This window comes from Myiozetetes cayanensis, unplaced genomic scaffold, assembly GCF_022539395.1.
Source record: "Myiozetetes cayanensis isolate MyiCay16 unplaced genomic scaffold, myiCay2020 scf18, whole genome shotgun sequence".
In the NCBI taxonomy this organism is placed as follows: Eukaryota; Metazoa; Chordata; class Aves; order Passeriformes; family Tyrannidae; genus Myiozetetes; species Myiozetetes cayanensis.
In genome coordinates, this window is record NW_026087389.1 from 9,717,308 (window position 1) to 9,738,676 (window position 21,369).

Here is a 21,369-nt window from a genome sequence, read left to right on the forward strand (position 1 = left end):
ATCCTTCTCCCCAATACCTTTTGGGCCCAGGTGCTCTGTTGCTTTTCTGAGCTACAGTCTGGGCAGGGTGTGTTGGCACACTGTTACTCCTAATGGTGTGGCCTTACCTGATCTGATAATGGTAATACAAAAATTGCTTGGCTAACAGGTGTGATACCCCTTTTGGACTGGTCATCAGGATCTTGCAAGGAGGTGCCAGATGCCTGGTTTTCTGAGTGAGGGGGTGCAGATTTCACATGGAGAAGGACTCGGTCCTTCTTGCCCTGCAGGAGCAAGAGCAGAATGGCCACAATTTCACTTTGTCGGTTTCAGATGCCTTTAAACGTGCTTTTTCTCCTCTCTCTGAGAAACTGAGTTCACTCTGCCTTTGTTATTAGGAATACTCCTCTCCCTCCTTAAGTGCATCTTTCCCAGAGAGATCACACTATCAAGCCAACCCCTTTTCCTCATGTAATGCAAATCCCATCTACTCCAGATAGTCAAGATTACCAACCAGCTTTACTTGCAGGCTGTGAGACTGATAGGCTGTAGTTGCCACTGTGGTTAACAAAATTCTCTCTGTTTAAATGGAAGGCAAGGAGATATTCAAAAGGAGTTGTTCCCTCAACTGGCTCCTTTAAGTCTTCTCCCACTCTAGAGCTTAGCACTCCAGGTCCCAGCCACTCTGAGGCTTCTGGGATCATGCTGTGACTTCTGTGGGATAATGACTTTTCTGCCTATGTCCAAATGACACTGACTACCAGTTACAAAAGGAAAATGGTAAATTGATCTGTTAGCTGCTCTCTCTCTCCTGCAAGATTTACTTCCATCAGGGATTTTTATAGGCCAATGTTGTGTCTTTCATGATGGGGATGTGTGGCGGAAGAAATTTATTGTTCCCTTCCTAATAGATAGCTGTAATTTCATTTCAGAACAACCACTTTATGTGCGAGAAAGTGATTCCATTATGCCACTGCACAGCATTGGGAGCATCTGTGGCAGTGGGGCCTTTGGATTAAGGAGAGTAAAGGCTGCACATCTGCTGCCCTCCATCCCTATTCACAGAACAAAGTGTTAATCCTAAAGAAAAGAGAGCAATTAGCTTGTAAACCCTTCCTGAACTCACTGGAAGATTAGCCATTTTCAATTAAAGCTTTTCAGCTGGAAAGATAATGGGCTAAAATTTCCAGCTTTTAAAAAATACTATTATTGACCATGTGGTTTTATTTCTGTCAATTTACATCCTTTATAATTAGCTACCCTGGGATAATTAGGACTGTCTCACGCCATACCCTGCTCCCCACTCTCTCCCCTTAGAATGCAAATGGCAAACTGACTTTGTGGTCCATGTCCTGGCCTGTTGCAGCTCGCACGGATCCACTGCTGTTGTCCAGGCCCACGCCAGGGGTGAACCCTAAGCAGTGTTTTATAGCTTACTGTAATGCACGAGCGAAAGGATAAACCCTTACACACAGCTGTGAACGTGCTGTAACTGTTCCCGGGGAGACAGGATGGGAGGCCGATCCCATCTTGCAAACCTGCAGTAACAAGCAATTTGCAGTCCCTCGGGGAGCTCTGCATATTCTAAAGCCAAAATACTCCATAAATCACTGGCCCCAGCCTTCAGGAGTTACCTGGAGCTGTGTGTGGCTCTGCTTTGTCCCAGCTTGGGAGGTAAAATTTTGACAAGCTGGTGCGGGAGCCAAGGCGGGAGATGGAAACACCTCTCCCCAGAACGTGTGGCTGAGCAGCTCTGTCCGACGGCATGTTTGAGCACTCCTGAACGGTTCATCGCTCCTTGGGGCATCTGGGGAGAGCTGGGAGCCTTCCTAAGGCAGCCAGGGAGCCTGACCTGGTTTCACCTGCACTGGAAGGCTGCACGCTGTGGTGTTGCAGTGCCTTTTGGGTCATCTCTGTCTGCGTTCTGTGATCCGCTCCCCCTCTGCTCCTGCTGCTGCCGCAGAGTGTGGCACTGGCAGTGCTCAGCGTGGGGGACAGGCTGGAGTTAGAGCCAACAGCCTGCTCGTGTCCCCAGCCATCTCTGCGTCCCCACTCAGCTGGGGATCCCTGGCTGTGCTGCCTTGTGTCCCGTGCTACCGTGAGTTAACGTCACCTGCTGGGTTTCAGGGCACTTGTGGCTTTGATCACTACCTGTGACTCTGAAACAACACAGCAGTGCCTGTGCTGCTGTTTGTGGCTGTGCTACAGCTAAGCAAGGAAAGGGAAGAAATGCCTTGTCTTTCAGGGAACTGCTTGGCTATGCAGGCCGAGGTACCTCATATGGAAACGTAATGTAAGGTACCTCCGTGGCCAAGGACTTCCGAATGAGGTAAGCTCAGTGAGATGTCTGAATGCAAAGCCATCCAGGGCTCTGACTCCTGGGTGCAACATGGGCTGCACTTTTTCTGAGTCACCAAAAATTTTTAGTATTTCTCCTAGTTCTTGGCTGTCTCCCACATAGACCTTGGCCAGGTCCCACCTAGCTTTGCCTTGTCTCTTATAGAGAACTTGTACAGCGTAGATACTGCATGGTAGCACGTTAGAGCATATATTAAAGCCATTAAAGCTTTTTTAAGGAATATGGCTTGGTGCTTTTGGGATTTCACTGGCCTTATCATGCTACTGATACATCGCCTTTTGCAGTCAGCGCTTTTCTTGCTATTTCTTTGTTGAAGTGCGTATGAAAAGATGCCTTGGAAAATATTTTACATGTGAACTAGTTAATACAGCACCTTGGAGAGAAGGTGTCTGATGCAACAGAGTACAAATGAAGCCTCATTAAGCAGGAATTCAGTGATTCTACTGAATGCCCCAGCAATTAAATTTCATCTCGTTTCATATGCAGGTCAGGAGAGTTTGTGAAAGAGAATAGAGAAAGCAGAGCACTGTGGCTCTGTACTATGCAAATTAGTGTTAACATGGCATTTCATTTACTGTTAATGCATTGTTACACTGCTACTCATTGAAAAGAAAGTGTGTGACAACGGGTAAGACTGATGACCCACTTGCTTATTTTTCCATCTGCTTTGGCAGCATTGCCTCTGAAGAGACTAGTGCCAACATAAATCCTTTAAGGGGAAGATGCAGAGGTTTTTCTTCCCACAGACAGGAGTGAAGTTGGTTGCTGACTAAGACCTGTCCTTCAGGCTGCAGTAGGCTGTAGTATTACCTCTCTCTTTTGGGACAAAATGTGGCCTGGCCACATCCCTGTTACTAGAAGGGCCTTTTATTTGGGCTCAAGTACTGGGTCCTTTTGAATCAAGAGGAAGAAGCTTTGGTCCCTGCTATTGCAAAGACCTGAGCTCCTGTGGCATGTAACAGGCATGTAAGGGATTCAGGGATGCTGATGTACTTTGCAGCCCCATCCACAAGCTCACACCTCTGTTCCCATGGGGCAGCTCCCTGCTGTCCTTTGGGCTGATTGTGCTCTGGGGTTGTGTCCTGTTCTTGAAGGGCTGTACTGCCAGTTTCTCTCCATGTCCAAAGGTCCATAACAGGGTTTGTTTTCTCTCGGCAGAATGTCGATTAATGTGGTCTATGTGATGGAGCTTCCTTCACCTAAATTGCCTACCCACAGTGGGGAAAGAGAGTGGATACTGGCCAGCTACTAACATAGACCCATCAGTATTTTCCTTCTGGGTGATATTAATAAAATATAAAGAAGAAACAGCATTTCTGCTGAAGAGAGAGCATAAACAGGCCCTTCTGAGCAGCTATTGGTGCAGATATTGAAGTGTCAACTGCAGCCACCATGGACTCACTCTAAATTGGCATGGTTTAATGACTTTAAAACTGGAAACCAGTTCCATCACTGAAGAACTTGAACACTTTCTTTCCCTACAGTTTTTTAGCTGCTAACAACTTTCTGTCATTACAGTGCCTTGATCAGTAAAAGCTGGGAAGATGGGAGCTATTAGGTATTTTGTTTCCCCCAGTGTCATGGCATTGCTCTTGGTTTCTAGTTTCTGTGTGGTTCCTCCAATCATACACATGCTTGAGGATTTTCCTGGTGTCCCAAGGCTGTGTGATACCAGCTAGCTAAATTGCTGTGTAAGATTTGAGGGGGGTAAAAAGTAAAACCAATTAGGAGCATCCCCAAAAGGGGGTGTGTATTTTGCCCAGGAAGAGTGTACAATCTGTTCAATACAGCCATAGAAGTAGAGATGAATGGAAGAAATATGCTCTGTCTAGCTGAAAGTGTTGAACATGCTTTCAGATGCTGTGCAGGTAACTTCCAGAGCTCTGATCCTTTTGGATCAGGTCATAAACTCCCACCTTGCCCTGGCAGGGCTGGTGTTTGTTGGTGGATCATTAACCTCCTGCTGCATTGCTTATTGCTGTGTCTTGTCAAGCTCATCTCCATTTGGCTTAAAAAATCATCAGAAAGCTGAGATTCACTTTCGTTGGGATGACCTCTGCTAACAAGGTCCCTGAACGAGCTCTTTTGTGTCATTAGAGCTGGCTGGGGAATAAAGGATCTTGTACTTTTACTGCAGCCTATTTGTCTTCCACTGTTTCTCTTATCAGCACTGAAGTCCCCAACCCTGGAACGTCCTACTCTGATTACCCAGAAAAATGGGCAGGAACCATTTTATTGTGCTCTGGTGGTAGAGGGAATGGAGGGGGGTCTTGGAAATACCTCTAGCAGCACTCTCTGTCTCGGTGCTCTGCATGTGTGCGTGCAGCAAGGGCTCTAATTGCCTGGTGGATGGGTCAATTTGTCTTTCAGTGTTCATTACCCGTAATAAATTAATGTTTGGGACTGGCTGGTGGAATTTGCACTTAAAGGAAAGAACAATCACAGACTTCTTCCTCTGGCTCCATTATTAAACTTTTTAAATACCCTTTTCCTTAAAGGTTTTTTTTAAACCCATTCTCCATTTCCCATAAAAATATGTTGATAAAACAGTGCATTGCGTTTTGGGTTTGTATGTGAAAAACAGGGCATCTGCTTAGACCAGAGATGAGCTTTGCTGCAGGCCTGAGGCTGACATGCAGTTGTCTGGGGTTTCTAAATAAACTCAACTATGTAAAATTGGAGCAGATGAAATGGAGCAAATGTGCAGCCAGTGGATAGTTGGGTAGTCAGCTGTGAAGTCTCTTCCACCAAAAAAATGATGGGTCTTCCTCTTGTCCCTCCTTCTCCCTGTCTGCTGCAACCAAAAATTAATCAAGGAAGGGTGTAGGCTCTCCACACCTCTTGATTTTGTGCAGAGATGGTTGGGGTTCCCAGTAAAAACTGTCTTTCCCAGTAAGCTGTCTGGAAGCACTGGGTCTGCTGTGCCAAAACAAGCCTTGACAGGGGGTATGAGCAGGAAGAGTCCCAGCCCCAGGCAGACCCCTGATGTGCAGGCGTGTGTTATTCTAGTGGCAGAAGCAGGATGGGAAGAAAGAGATGGCAACATAAAATCTTGATTTAATATCTGAATCTAAAAGAAGTAGAAAGAATCTGTGTCAGTCTCTTCTGAACCTTCCCTAACCCAAAGCAATTTCTGTTGCTATTAATATCAGTTGATATGCAGTTAGAACTTCGGCGTTTCTCTGTGTGCTGTAAGAGCGTGGGGTTGGGTGTTTTTCCTCGTCATTTTCCTGTGGCTGACTGTTCATTGCATTCATTCAGCTGTCTTCAGAGAGTCTCCTGAGACTCCCTAATGTGGAGTGATGTAAGGTTCTCTCCATGTTCTCCAGAACTCAGAGCATGTTCAGCACTAAATGGTCCATTTCAGGATCTTGCTCGAGTGTTCCACAGCACTGTGACTTCTGACGAGGAAGCTTTTGGATGTGGTTAAATAAGTAATGGTTTAAATGGCAGAAACAAATACCTGTCAAGCATTGGACTACATGATGGATATTCTGAACAGCCTGTGATCTTCCCTCTCCTGTCCTCCTTGTCTTGTTTTCATAAAAGGGTATTTTGTAAATGTAATTCCAACCAATTTAGGCCATGTAAGTTTTGCAGCATCACTCCCACTGAGGTTCTGGTAGGATTTGTAAGTTAACTCTGGGGAAAGATTTATGGGTTCAGGAGCAAGACAGTGTGTTGGGTACAAGAAATGCTAAACTAAGTGCTAGTACTTACCAGTGCATGTAAGGGCAGAGAATCCTTACTTACAATAAATGAATTTTACTCAAAGGTCAGCCTGTTCCTGAGAAAAGTAAACGGACATTTCTCTAGACTGGAGGCCTGTTGACTGGTATTACCACTTCAATTGTATGGACAAGAACCAAGAGCCTGCACAGATGGATGTTTCCAACAGGGACCACCCAGAAACTCTTTAGCCATGGACTGCCCTCAGCTGGTGCTGTCTTTCCACTCAGCATTTTAAACTGAAGGGGGGGATCCAAGAAAACATTCCCTATGCTCTCTTTCCTGCTGGGATGGTAATAGGAGATCAGAATATGCCAAGAAAGCAGAACTGAGATGTTTTTGTTTTCTTTTTTTTTTTTTTTTCCTGCGAAAAGACTTTTTTAACGTCCCACCTCCACAAAATTAACTTCTTCTTGTAATGGGCACGGTCTGTGGGTAAAACCCAGACATTCTTAGGTGAGACTTGTAGGTAGCTGATATTGCCAGAGAATTTTTGGATAGCTGCTGATTCTGAGAACACAAAGTTTATGTTGAGAAGGTACAGACAATGCACAGCCTGTTCCTGAAAAATCAAAGCTCTACATAGTGTTCCTTGAGTTCATCATCATAGTTTAGGTTGATGTCTCATGCTCTTTTATGACACCTACATCTTTTGATACCAAAACACACACTTTTGGGCTGCCTTATTTTGCTGGGGGGTGTGTGGTGTATCCTTTCCCTTTCACATTAGAAGCTCAAGCTGTTCACTTCAACTGGTTTTAATACAGCACCACCTGAAACATGAAGAAAGTGTTGCGCTTGTGGATTTTGGCCAGAAACCATAGAGTAAATATCTTTATCCTCTCCAGGCTCCTGGCGTGCTGGTGTCTTGCCAGCCAGCTCAACAAATGCCAGCAGCAGTTCTGGGCTTGAAATGCCCCAATGCTTCTTCATTTCCCCATGAGAGGGATGGGGCAGCTCCATCCAGTTCTCATCCACAAAAACAAGCAGCTTCAACTTCATAGCAGACCTGTCCTCTCATGCACTTTCTTAATGCAGCAGATATTCTGGGAAGAATTTTATGGTGGTATAAACACAAACAATTGTTTTTAGCTTTTCTTTAAAACATCATATTGGATAAATCCATTTCATGGCATCCAAAGTAATGGGCTATTCTCAAATTAGCATCTTCTTCTAATTGTGGTGCAACTGGTTTTTTCCTTTAAGATGGAATTTCTCTGCAGCAAAAGCATTAATAGCTGTATGAAAAGATTTCTAATTATAAATTTTGCCTCAATTACTAATTAAGTCTATTGTCAGACTGAACAGCTTCTTAAAAACAAATTATGGACCAAAATATCTCTTTTGTAAGTAGTTTTTTATTAGTTAGTAATTTTATTGCTTTTGTATAAGTTGTCTGTGCATGAAACAGCTGAGTTTGAACCACAATAGAGATGCTGCTTCATTTCAATCTGAGTTAGAACTCTGGCATTAGGCTGAAACCCAGTTCTCCTCCTCCATACAGAGTTAGGGTTCCCAGGTCTGTAAAAATTTCTTGCTGACACATTCAGATGCCTTCACCCCCTTTTGATTTATCCTGTGTTGTTTCCTAAGGAAGCCAGACTGAACCTTGCTGCCTCTCTATGAGCCCCCTTCTAAATTTGTGGCCAACCTCTTGGCCACTTTCAGACAAGTCCAGTAGCAGTCCCAAATGAGACTGGGTCCTCATACAAAAGTGTAGATGGCTTTTGTACTTTGGACCATGATTGTCTTGCTCTCTCTTCACCGTTTGTGGGTGTAATCTTGCTGTTATAGATGACACCAGTTTCCAAGGGAATAGAGTGGCTATGGAGAAGATTGCCGTGGGCTGGTTGGTACAATCAGTTTGCATCGCACAGCTGCCTGAGGAGGGGACTTGCATGGTGCTGGAGACGGGATCCAGCCCTGTGTGCCCAGCACATGGACTTTCTGACCCACAGCCAGGGCAGTGGCATCCCCTTGCATGCTCTGTATCTTCAACACGAGTGATCCTGCTTAGTTTTCTATTTTAATAGAAAAAGAAGCAGACACTAGTTCATTACAACCATTTCTTCCTTGGCTAATGCCCTATTCCCACCCATAGTGCAGGACCAGCAGTTTTGGAGGGAGCCATTCAGCATCCTCTCCTGGAGGGCCAGACTCCCTGTGACCAGTTGGTTCCCAGCATTACCCCCCGAGTCTCCCCTCACCCCGATCCGAGCACAGGACTTGCATGCATTTGCCCGTGCTGGTTCCTCAGCTGACAAGCCCTTCCTAAGAAAGGGTTAAGCCGAGTTTTCAGGAAATGCTGTAGGCAGGACACAGGACTGCAGCCTCATGCTCCCTTACGAGCACTGTGTGTGTGTGTGTGGTTGGGAGGCAGGGTAATGCTTTGACAGCAGCTTGACATTGCCTTGAAAGGTGCTGGAGGCTCTGCAAGCACTTGCCAAGAGGGGGTGGGGGAGAGGAAAGTGTGTCAGGCAATACTGCAGTCACAGCCTCTTCTTGCGCTCAGCTCCGTTGCTGCTGCTGCTGCTTGCTGCTGCAACTCGGGGCCGGAGCGCCGGCTCCGCTGCCGCCCAAGTTGTGCCGCTGGTGGGAGCGCAGGGACAGCGGTGCCTCCGCCGCAGCACCGCCTTCCTCCCATTTATGCCTTTTTTTTTTTTTTTTTCTTTTTAAATTCCCCCAACCCCCCTTGCCTGAAATCCCCGTGAAAGCCACCGAAGGGTTCCGGCAGGAAGGGGCCAGCACATCTCCATGGGATGATGCCCGCTCTCCACCGGTGGAATACCGCCGGGAATGAAGTGCGCGCTCGACATTTGCTGCATCTGCCGGAGCGTCAGGGTTCGGTGGCTGCCTCCCCTTCAACCAGCTGTTCCGGTTAATCACCGCGCTTCCAACTTTTGCTTTGCAATGCCTGATGGCCAGCGGAGTCGAGAGAACTAGCACGGCATTTTTAGGACCCGATAAAAACCCCAAACCCATACCCTTCATTTTCCTATTTCTGCACAGGACTGGCGAGTCACACATTAAACATCCGCGTAAAGAGGTTTCTCTCTAAAGGATTGCCACATTTGTGAGTCCTCGCAAACTGGAGTGCCCAGGACGATTTCTGCCTGGTCTTGCTGCCGTGGAGTGAGGGAGCAGCGTGTGCGCTGCAGCCGCGCTGGACGGCGGGAGGCAGACACAGAGTGCGCCCGGGCTGGCTGGGAAAGGATTCCAGCGCAGGCAGGGAGAGGGAACGGAGCGGCTGTTACAATTAGTTGAATGATTTGATAGATAACAGCAGACATGCTTTGTGGACTGAAAAAGGATTTGCAGTCAGACTTTGGTGAGTGAGCCTGTCTGTATTTTCCTCCCCCCCTTCTCCGGTAGTTTACTTTTGTTTAATCTGATTTCCTTTAACTGCCTTTAATGTCATTAGCAGTTTTATGTGCTACTTTAAACCTGTTTTGCAAATCCAAACCGTCGCATACAAACTTAATTGCTTTGATTTGCAAAATACATCTCTGCTTCTCTGTAAAGAATTTCTCCCTGTGACCACTGGAGAGTACCCTTCAGGCTGCCTTCCCGTTCTCCCGCTGGAAGATTGGCAGACACAGGGGCTGTTCTTAAGGCGCCTCAGATATTGCAGAGCCTTTACGATTGCTTTGGCTTTTTAAAAAGTAAAATCTAAATGTAGCTCTTCTATTTTCCAAGATCAATGTGTGAATGGGCTGGGCATTCAGCAGTGGTGAACAGGGGCCTGGGGGGAAGACAGGGGTAAGGGACTCTGCTGAGCGTGGTGGGATCACTGCCATCGCCCCACCTGCAGTGTAATCCACTATTACCTTGTCTAATCAATATTTCAGCTCCTGCTAGAAATCTGCCATTTCCATGAGCTGCTAACCCCTATTTAGATACCTTGGGCAAGCAGTTCATTATTACTGTGGAGTATAAAAAAATCTATTTAATTTCTAGAAAAGAGCGAGTAGATGAGTGTGGAAGGGCACCTTTACAAAGGGCACAGATATCATATCCTGGCCCCAGTCTTTCCAGGAAGGACAGGCTCTGAGATTTCTAACAGGGTGCAATATTCAGGTACTTTGTTGCAGCTCTGCTTGTTGCAGGTCAATGTACTGCATGGAGCTTGCTCTTTTGCTCTGATGCAAGTGTTTCCTTTCTGAAAGCAAAGACATTGGAGTTGGAAATGCAGAGGAAACTCATGGTTTCTGAATCATTCTGAAGTGATGTAGTGAGACTGACTTTGTCATCTCCTTGGCCTCAAGATGCCCTAAAGCATGAACCCAACTTTAGAAAATTGTTTTCCCTCTCTGAATCTGAGGGGTAAACTGAACCAGGTGTAAAGCGTCTTAGCCTGGCTGTTTTGCCTAATCCCATGGATGGTGACTAGATGCAATGTCCACCTACTGTACCAGCCCAGAAAGGAGCATTTTGGAGACTGGGGCTTATTTTGAGAAAGACACGACGATGAGTCCTGGTAGGCAGAGGGAGCCTGGGCGCGTGATTTAACAGGGCAGGAATGCAGCCGTTCCATGAAAAGATCAAAAGACAACTTGGCAGGAGCTCCCACTGCTCTTGGGGCTGAGCCATAAGCTGGGCCCCTGGCTCGGAGGTGGCTGACACCAACTGTGCTGGAGGGGTCTCCTGGATGCCACCAGACACAGACAGGGTCCTTCATGCAGTTCCCCCAGTGTGTCACCAGAGACATCTGGTGCTTCCAGATCATGGTGCTGCTGCAAACGGGGATGTTGTCTGTGGGCAACCATCTGGTTCCATGTCTGCCATCCCTGTTCTTCTTTGTTATTTTAGTGCACAGAAAAGAGCTTTGAGGGGGATTGATTACAACACACTGGGTTTGGCTTTGCTGACACATTAAGGGAGCTCTCTTTCGGTCACTCAGCTGATTTGGCAATGTATTTTTTCTCCTGATACCTGGCTTCTTCATGAGGCTCATCTCTTCAATTGGAAATCATCTGGAATAGAAGAAATGAAGTGAATTGCTATCTTATCACTCATTTTAGCAATGTAAGTGTGATAGGCAAAAACCACATAGATTGTTTAAAGAAGCATCCAGACATTTCAAAAGTGCTTTCTGGGCCCACCATCATCAGGGCCTTGGTGATTTCTCTCCTTCAGCCACTCTCAAAAGTTTTTTGGTGGGAAAATTTAATAATACAGAGCTTTTGTCTGTCCTTCAGAATAGAAGGGCCAGAAAATGCAAACTAGCGGTGATGTTTTATGGAAGGTGGGGGAAATGTTTCTCATCTGGTTAGACCAAGCTTGTGTGTGGCTCTGCTGATGGGGTGATATTGTATTTCCACAAGAACCCTTCTAATTTTACCACTGCAGGGCTTCCCTGAAATGCTTTATGGCCTTTCTGAAGTCCAGGAACACCATCTATGTTTTACTCTAGCAAACTTCATGTTCAGTCAGTCCTTACTGCAGGATCACTGCAGGAGTGGGCAGAGTGACAGAGCTCGTTGAATCTCCTTTGTGCTGCTCCAAGTGACCAGCTGAAGATCCCACTGCAAATCAGCCCAAGTTAAGTGGTTAATTGAGGACAGCACAGGCAACTTCAGAAGACCCTTTGTCTTTCAGATGTTTGCATTTGGGTGACTCAGTTGTTTTTTATTTTTTAAAGTATGTTTTGTATGGAAGGCAAAGGAAAAATAAAGGTAGCAGATGAGGATGTTCAGTGCTTTTCTGTTTGGGTTTGTTGTTTGGGTTTGTTGTTTGGGTTTAGTTGTGGGGTTTTTTGTTGCCATTAGAAGCCATGCTTTTAGGGTGAGATGGACTCTCTTTAGACCAAGGAAAACAGTGTGAATTTCCTGTCTCTTCTTCCAGACCAGCAAACTGCACCCTTTACTTGCAGGGTGGGAATGTCCAGGAATAGAGACTTGTTAATAGATCTCTGTCCCTTCCTGCTTGTTGCTTTTCAGGAGATCAGCACCCCTGTTTTCTCCCTGCTTGCCAAATAGGCAGGGGGAGAAATAGAGAAAAACATGCCTGAAAGGGATAAAAAACTAATGTGAGGAGCTAGAATAAGACAGGAGGAAATCTTCATAGATAAATCTCCTAGGGAGAAAGATTTTATCTTTCTTATTGAAGAATTTATCACAATAGTGCTATTTAATATAACTCCTGCTCATCAAGCTGCTTACGTCACTTGTCAGCTTTGCCTCAGTTGCAGCAAAATGAAAGATTAAGAGAAAAACTGTCTGGGGTGTGCGTACCAAGACAAACATCTCTGGGTCTGAATCAATGGTCTTAATTTCCTTGAGCCAAAACTGGGCAGAGAGAGTTTGTTTGGGCTCTCACCTGAGCCAGTGTTGGCCTTACCTATGTTACCATCCATCCCCCTTGCATTTGAATATATCCCATCTGGGAACACATCAGCTCAAATTAATTCAATAGACTGAAATATTAAGGAAAAGCTTTGTGCATCTGCAGTTTTGGTGCTGTTGCTTCCTCTCCTAACACAGACGACAGATTACTCCTTCCCTCTGTGCATCACAATTCCGGATGTCTCAGTAATAACACTTTCTCTCTCCTCCCTCTCTTCTCTTTAGCATAGAAAACTCATCCCTCACCCCAGTTTCAGAAGCTGTGGTCTTCTAGACGTCTGACCAACCTGCACTGATTCAATCTGAATGAAGTCCAGCTGGACCATATCTTTACTGAGCTGTGGTACCCAAATCTGGGCATGGCATTCAAGACTAGGCTTCTGTCAGTGCTGAGTAAAATGAAATGATTGTTTCACAGATCTTGCAGACTGTACCCACCTTACTTGTACCAGGGTATTAGCTTTTCTTGCATATGACATGGCACTGTGGAATTACATTTGGTTTGCAGTCCACAGTATCTGAAGAGTCCTTCCTAATTGTCACTGTGATAGTTTTTCCCTATTCTTCATTCATAAGATTGTTTCTGTCTGGGTCTGGTAGCTTGCGTGCACCTCTACTGAATTTTTTCAAACATGTATGAATCATTCTGTATTCATAATTTACTTCCCAGCCTGCTTCCATTCCCTCATACCTGGTGGCTGTCAGTAAACTTAATAAGATCAATCTCTCTGCAACCATCCAGGTCATTTAGTGAAAACCTGGAGCTGTACCAGACTGGGGAAGGGCCCACACAGAGCTTTGTTTAATACGTCTGTCCCTTCTGATTGTGAACAACTGATCAATTTTCTCAGTGTGTGGTTTTCCAATCAGTTTTGCATACACTTCATAATCATCTGTATCCTGCTTCCCAAACATACTTATAAAAATAGCACGTGAAACAGTGTCAGAAGCATTTCTAAAACTGAGTTATAGCAACTTGCATTTTCTGTCTATCCAGAAATGTTGCTCTCTCATGGAAAGAAGTTGAGTGGGCATGACTTACCCGTGGTAGATCCAAGTTTCCAGTTAGTCCTCCTCATCTGGTGTCAGCAGCTCACATACAGGTGGTCAGTTCCAGGATCTGAAAGGGCAGGCAATGGATTTGTCACTGTCTTGCCCCTACCTTGATAGCATATGTTTTGTTTTCTGTTTTTCAAATTGAACATTGCATTTTGTTCTTCAGCCTCGTGATGTCTTACCCATCCTCCATAAGATCTTAGGGATACCTGCTGACTTTGATGACCAGGTCTTTAAAGTTTTGTTGACTAAACTCTTAAGTGTGAATGAGCTGATCTGTGCAGTCAAAATGAATTACTGCTCTTTTCTAGAGATGACCCATTCCACTGAAATTGCTTTTTATAGAAGAAAAAAGACTAAAGTAATATCCTACAACTTTTCATAGACTGTAGACATGAATTATTTTTTTATTCCTCCTGTGTGGAGGTTACAGAGGTTTTCATCTTAAAAAGTTGTGCTCATGACATCATATTAGTACAGATTTGTTAGGAGAAGGGTGTTTTTCAATGCAAAGGCCAGATAGATTTAATACAAATGTTAGTTCATAGAGTCAGTTGAAGAACTGATATTGAGGTTTTCTCTCCAGCACTAACTATTGGAGTCCAGTGTCCAGCATAGACATCAACCTCCTTGCCAACCTGCTTAAGAAAATCTCATTACTGCTGGAAGAGTTGCACTCTGGCTTTGAGAGACCCATAGAAGGGGACTGAATTTCATGTGGTGTTTTAAGCCTTGCTCTTGGCTTTATGTCCAGGTTCGTTATTCTTTATAACATTTATTCTGTTTTGTTAATCCATAGAAGCCAAGAGTAACTGCACTGCCAAGGTGTTTGCATATGTTAGGGCATATAGGATTTCATTTATTTTGAAAATGGACTGTTAAAATGGATTGTGTGTGGATGCCAATGTTTATTGCTTGTGATAAGTCAAGGATGGAAATCCTATGCAATTTTGCTCCCAAGGCCAGAAAAAGTTATTGGGCAACTTGGAGGGAAGGTTGCCTCTGCTTTTCTGTGTAGGCACGTGTAGGTGTTGCAAATAAAAGAAACAATTAAAGCTAACAAGTAATAATAACCAGAAAGAAGTGTTGACGCAGAGCTGGAGGAGAGAAAGTAGAGCAAAAATAAATATTTAGCAACATTCATCAATTGACAATTGAATGCTACCAGGCATAAGAACATTTAAGGCTCTTTTCAGCTGTCGGTTCAGCTACTGCATAATTTTTAGCATGTGAGTAATCCCATCAGGGTAGGCATGGTCTTAAGCCTTGATAGGATAGGGCCCCCAGGTCATTGTACGGCTGTCTATTCAAGGTGGCAGAATACAGTTTCAAGACAAGCGTGCCTGTGTGGGCGTTAGGAAATTCTGCTTCTGTGACAGTCTGACTGCCAGTCTGCCTCTGATTTTTTTTTTCTTATAATATTATTATTATTCTGTTCGTAACAAAAAAAATATTACTAACTGAGCTTGATGTTCTTAGCTGCCAAGTTTATTAATCTGTGGATTTACAAATCAGTCTGGTAACTTGAAATGTGCAAAATCACACAGGATGAAGAATTTCTCTCCCTCCATTCCTAACAATTGTCACCCCCGATTTTTTATTTCAATGAAAGTATTTTTTTTCTGTGACCGTGTGTTTTTGTTCAAGGATCTGATAATTACATGCTTGGGGATGACGGCTTTTCAAAAGCATCTTTCCCAGCGATGTTCAACTGGAGATGTGGATAAAAATATCTCCCCAATTTTTTAACAGAAATGTTTTCAGTAATGTGTAATTATGAGCTCTGCCTTCATTCAATTCATCCTGGAAGAATTTGCTTCACAGGAAAATTTGTTTCCTAGCTGCTGTAGATGGCAGCATAGTTGGCAGCTGCAGGTTTTGTGGGGAGGAGGGAAAAGAAAGGCCCAGAAATTAAAATTACTGTGAAGTAAATTGATCTCAACACCTGGAAACCATGAAAAGATGGAATCTCATACTTTTTTGTTTAATCATTGTTAAACTGCTTTGCATGTCAGTCCCAAAATGGCCCTGTAAATTATTTAGTGTAGCTGGGAGATGAAGAGATGATCCACTTAATCACGCCTCCTAACTGATCTGTTTCTTATTGTGCAGGTTCATGAAATCATGTTAGCAAAGTGGAAACAGTTGTGGTTTTCTTTCCAGCAGTATTCTAACTTCCAACCTCGATATATAACGAACACCCACGTGGTTTACTGTAATGAAGCTGGAAGTTAGGAACTGGCCCAGGTTTGGGGAGAACAGTGTTGGTGAGAAGGGCTGTGGAGTAGTTACAAAGAGCATCAACATGCTTTTGTCCTGGGAGGCAAGAACTTCTGCTGGTAAGAGTAAGATCTGGCTCCCTGCTGCCAAGGTGTGTGGATAAAAACAGGATTTGCTGCATTCTTCTGCTTCGTTGCATCCTCATCGTCCCCAAAGGAGTGATGTAGGTCTCTGATCTGGTGTGTGCTTCTGTTTTGGAGGTTATATGCCAAGCTGTTTGCGGATATTGAGCAAATTGACTTGCTTGATATCCCAAATAATTCTTCCTTCCCAGCCTCTGTCTCTCCTCAGAGCCTGGGGAGCCCAGAGGTCCAGTACACTCGTCCTCTGCCCTGCAGGAGCTCTCACCGGAGGCTGAGAGGGTGGGATGGCACTGCTCCAGTCAGCAGCTTTTCCCAGCCAAATAGGTGAGCAAAGTCATGGATCTGCTCCCGTGTCTTTGAGAAAACACGTGCACAACTGTACAAATGATGAAGGTCAGAGCCAAACCTCTAACAGTGCCCATTGTTGTGCCACCAGCCCTGGTGGAGTTGTCCCAGCAGTGAATCTGCTTCTCCATGAGGTCTCAGTGGAGATACCCTCCTTGCCCACTCTGGGCATGATGGCTGATCTGTACGGGGTCCTTACTGCAGTGAACAGTTCAGCCTGAAGTGTGAGGGACGTGTCCTGCTCCTGCCCCGGTGATTTATAGAGGATAATTTCGCCTTGGAATGTGGTGCTGTTTGGGTAGGATTAAACTCTTGGCATAAGATGAAGGTATGTGTTTTGCTAAAGGTCTTTTTTTTCAGTAATGTGATGCATTTCCCATATAACATACTGTGTAAACAGATCGTGTTCCTTCCTGCCATGAACTGCTCTGCTCTGTTGCTCGTGCTGCCTGAGTGCCTTGAACCTGCAGCCCCGGGAGCAGGGGGGCATCTCGGGGCACATTCTCTGCAGGTTCACCCTCAGCTGACCCCTCTGCAGCACGTGATGAAACCATGTGTGCGTGTGAGTGTGAGGTAGGAAGGGACTAGATGGGGTCCTGAGGTAGAACTACAGAGATATCCCTGAAATCTGAGGAAATCAGTGGGAAGATGCTAAGGTATGCATAGATCTGGATCAGATAGCCCAGGTGACTTGTAAACCTTGTACCTGTGGAGTTAAAATCAGCGTGAAGTTGGAAGAGCTCTGAAACAGAGGGTACAGCACTCATTTCTTCCTATTTTGCACCAAAATCAGATGTCATCCTGTGGTCCATGGCTCCCTTGCTTGTCCCTGCTGCTCCCTGCTCCTTGCTGCTGTAGGTGGGCCATGCGAGGTGACTGCTGCCATCAGGGTGGTGGCAGGTATCACCCAGCTCCCAGCTGGTTGCAGAGGCAGTCGGGATACCTGCTGTGATTTGTGAGGTTGGGCAAGAGGCATGAGTCAACAGAGAAAATGTCGATATTCTTAGTAGTAATAACTTAAAACAGGAATCAAAGCAACTCCTCTTCCCCCTTGTGTTTCAATTTACCCCCAGCCTTCCCACTCAAGCAAGCTTGGCAGAGGCACCCCATCTCTTAGAGGAGGAATAAGCATTCACCTTGCAGGAACTGGAGAGCAAAACGTTTGGAGGCTGTGGTGGAGGCGGGCGAGCGGAGCTCCGCTGGCTTTCCCTGCTTTCTAAAGGTCCCTTTATCATTCAGCAGCTGACTCGAGCAGCACCATGAGCTATAATAGGCAATTAGCTCCTGGCAGATTTATGTGACACCGCGTTTTATAAGCAAACAATCATGTGTGTTTAGTCATTAAACGGATCTGCTGTATCTAATGTTCACAGAGACATTCTCTTCCTTCTCATCTCCCCGAGCACACACTCAGCTCTCTTGCTCCAGTATGGCCCCGTAGACATCCATACTTGTGCAAGAGGGGTGGAAATGTATCACTGGCGGCTGCCTTTTGTTCTGGCGTGCAGTGGCAAGAGGTAAGCACTTGGCAATATCTGCTCTCGGAGACATCCAGACTCCCTCTGGAAGTTTGTACGATGGGAACAGGAGACCCCTGGTGCGAGGATGTCTCCCTGCAATCCTGAGGATCACTGCTGAGATGGGGGGCTGGGCAGGCACTTGCACAGCACCCTGCTGAGTGCTTGTATCCAAGTGGTTGCAGTGCTCCCCAGTCTTCTGGAGGTTTGAAAAGAAGTCAATTTTAGTATTCATAATTAATTTTAGATATACCTGCGCATGCTGCTCTTCCACACATCCATTACACACTCGACAGAACCTGCTGGCTTTAATTTTTATTAGCACAAGCCTTGTTGAATCAAAATTAAGTGGGTATTTGGGAAGCATAATGTGAAGCATTACATTTAATGGTCTGTGTTCCTGTGTGGAGAAGGGCTGTCACACACATTTCCTCTCTTCCCAAAACTCTGCAGTCTTTAGCTACACCTGAATTTTCCCTGACTTTATCGCTACTTCTCATCCTCTGTAAGCTGTAAAACTCCCAGCTGCAACCTTTCAGGTGTGTGCTGCATCTTTTCAGACATGTGCCCTTGTTCTGGTATAAACGTGCCTGGCCTTGTGTTGCAGTGTGTGGGGAGAAGGCAGGTTTGGGGAGCAGGTGGAGCTGTGCTGCTGGGGCTGCTCAACCCAGCCCTGAGAGAGCTTCTCATCACCCTGTCTCACCCAGGTTCGAGCTTGACCCCCTCCCTTGTTCAGAGGGGAGCAAGTATCTGCCTAGGTAAATGCAAAAATGGGTTTTCCTCAGTCCTTGGCATGAGTCTACCATGAGCCAGTCCCTCTGGATTTTGTGATGGTTGAGAGAGCTTGGACTCTCACCACACCATGAGTGCTGTTTTGATCAGTTCCCCAACCTGTGGCTCCTTGTGGCTGGCACCCTGCTCCTGGCTAATCCCAAGCTGCCCCTGTTTGCTCACCAGAATGAATATCTCCTGTGAGACTTTCAGAGGGTCAAAGAGCACAGCTTGCAGCAATTTGTTCTGAATTTCACCAGGAGTTTCCATGCCTTTTGGGAATTCTTGTGCTGGCTGTAGTTGAGACTGGGTTCTCCACCCGCTTTGCATCACCTGTGCAATGTAAAGCAACTGGAAACCAGCACAATGGTTTGCATGAAGGCAGCTATGTAAAACAGCTGGAGTGCATTAATAACTCTGCTGGAGTGGAGTCTCATCCATCTTTCATATTAAACAGACATTTGCTTTCATCGCAGTGGTGCTCTGCTGATCTTTGGACATCAGCCTGTTTGGAGGATGGGATGTCAGCAGAGCCTGAAGCCAAGTCAGGGCTTGATGGGAAGCAAGAAGTGGGGCAAAAACAGGAGCAGGACTCATTGAAAGCAAGATTTAATGGGCAATTCAGGCAAATTTTTAACAGCTGGTTTGATGAGGTCAGGCTGCACCAGTTCCAACATCAAATAACTTTGATCTTTGAAACTTTCATATTTCATCTTGTTGTCCTGCTAAATCTGATATTCCCTGGCTCTTTGATTTCTCTCCTTCTCCCTCCCTCCTTTCATTTTAAGAGAGGCTCTTGCTTTAACTTTCTTTAGTCTTTTAACTATAAGCTTATTCCATCTCTCACACAGCTCCCATGAATCCTCCTGACACAGCTGAGGATAAAAGCAGCCCAGGCGCATACATGGGCCATTGCATAATAGATGGCTTGTGTGTCAGAGTCCAAAATCTACATATGTTTAGATCAGTCATGAAGTGGGAACATCTGTATATATTCATATATAATGGCTTTTACCAGATGAATGAATAATCCAACTCCCACGATTTGGTACATACTTTTTTTGAAACATCGCTACTTAGCTGAACATTTATGGGAATTAAGTCTTAGTAAGGTTTAGCAGAGCTTCGTGGATAAGCTGAAAACAAGTCTAAATGGGGTGCCGGAAATCTTTCTTTTAAAATAGTTAATGCTGTCTGGAACTTCTTCCTTATTTCTTGACTCCCACTGGCTTTTAAGCACTTTGCATCAGAATGCAGCGCAAATCTGGGATAAAGCACCTGATTTGCCACCTACTGCATTGAATGTCTTCTCACCTTCCAGCAGCACCACCAGCTGTCTTAGCAGAGCTCCTAAAAGGGGTCCCCGAACCTTGGGGGCTGCATTGCGAGTTGGGGGCTCCAGCTGGGGGATCGCCCCTTCGCTGGCAAACCCGGCTGTGGGGCACTGGCTCACGGAATGATGGAAAAAGCTGTTGGAGATGTGAGCCTCCTTGCTTCAGAGGAAGCTGGGGACATGCTGCCTCTGCTCTCTGCTGGGTCAGGCTGGTTTGTTCTCCCAGCTCAGTGTGTGTGCAGTGATGGCCCTGCCCTCGCTGCCCCTGGGGCTGGGGGCTACACTTGGCCAGGGCTGTCCTGGTTCACCAGACTGCTCTGATTTTTCATAGCTCCTTCTGAAGCCATAGCCTAGTTGAGATGATAAGATCAGTGCAGAAGCAAACAAGGTCATGGACATTTTTGATATCTGCTCCTCATAGTTTATTTTACATTTTTATGCTAGTGCCTGTGGCGTCCTTTAGGTTTTATCTAAATCTGTTTTCTTGCTTCACTCCTTGATCCCTGGCTCATGCTTCTATTAAATGTTACTGCAGTGAAATGCATCTCTCCTGTTGAATGATTTACCTGGCTTTTTTTGATTTATTGGTTTTTTATTTTCTTGTGGTTTGCATGGATTTTCTTATTGCTGTCAGCACTGAGGTTGATTCACACCATGCATGGACCTGCAGCAATCTCAGCCACCTCTTGAACTGGCACAGCAAATCTTCCAGATTTGATGCCTCATTTCATTTTTTTGGCCTTTTCCCCGAATCACAGCAGATTTGTAATTGGGAGCAGAGAGAGGGTGCTAACCTGGACACATGGAGGGGTGACCTTCCTTGCACAAGCCTTCCTGGGCTGCCCTTGCCCATCCATTGTTAAATCCTGCTGGTGCAGGGGTTTCCCATGTCAAACTGATGCTGCTGCTGGAAATCAGCAGGGAAGCAGGATGTGATTCACTCTAAGAAGGGGTTTTTCCCAACTCTGATCTAAGTAGTTATATTTTCTAGCAGATTTCTTTAAGATTGGCTTACCCTTCTTCAGTTGCTCTCCACATTGTATGCTGTATGTTTAGCATAGATGCTGAAACTTTGCATGTGCTCTTGGGAGCCTGTAATTTACTTGTGTCACAAGGACTCTCTTGGAAGTGCTGTAGGAGTAAAACAAAGGAAGGTATTACATCTGTGGCAAGTCCCTCTTCATAAAGGATTGCCAGACTGAATGTTGTCTTTTTTGCCACCTTGTCTTCCCTCTGTGGTGAATCCAATAGGTTTTCTGTTGTTCTATCTACTGACTGACACAAAAAATTTTACCTGCTCAACTGGGAGAAATTATCTGGCTGTAGCAAGGCCCAGAATTAAAAACTGTTGTTCAACACCCTAATTTACAAACTCAGGGATGTCCAGTGATAGTTTTTATTACTCCCAGTTTTATTACAGATCGCATACTCTAACTTTCTGCTTCACATTCATGTATATGTTGGGGAGTGGGTATTCCAGTTTTCCTGTGTTTGAAATGAAGCTACCAGAAAAAGGTAGCTCAGGGAACCTTGTCAGTCATTGCTTTTGGTTTCTGCTGCAGAAATATTGATG

General features: G+C 45.3%; 1 protein-coding gene across 5 annotated transcripts in view; it reads left to right on the forward strand.

The window, feature by feature from the left end:
• The window catches only part of GRIP2 (glutamate receptor interacting protein 2), a 258,982-nt gene that overhangs the window by 167,502 nt on the left and 70,111 nt on the right, over positions 1 to 21,369 (forward strand). The window contains exon 1 of one of the 5 annotated variants that reach the window (XM_050312921.1): positions 8,786 to 9,395. The exons of the other annotated variants lie outside the window; for them this stretch is intronic. Within the exon in view, the coding sequence (XP_050168878.1) occupies positions 9,356 to 9,395 (40 nt within the window). The 5' untranslated portion in view covers positions 8,786 to 9,355. Of the gene's footprint in view, positions 1 to 8,785; positions 9,396 to 21,369 lie in introns of those variants that run through there. 5 annotated transcript variants of the gene reach the window in all.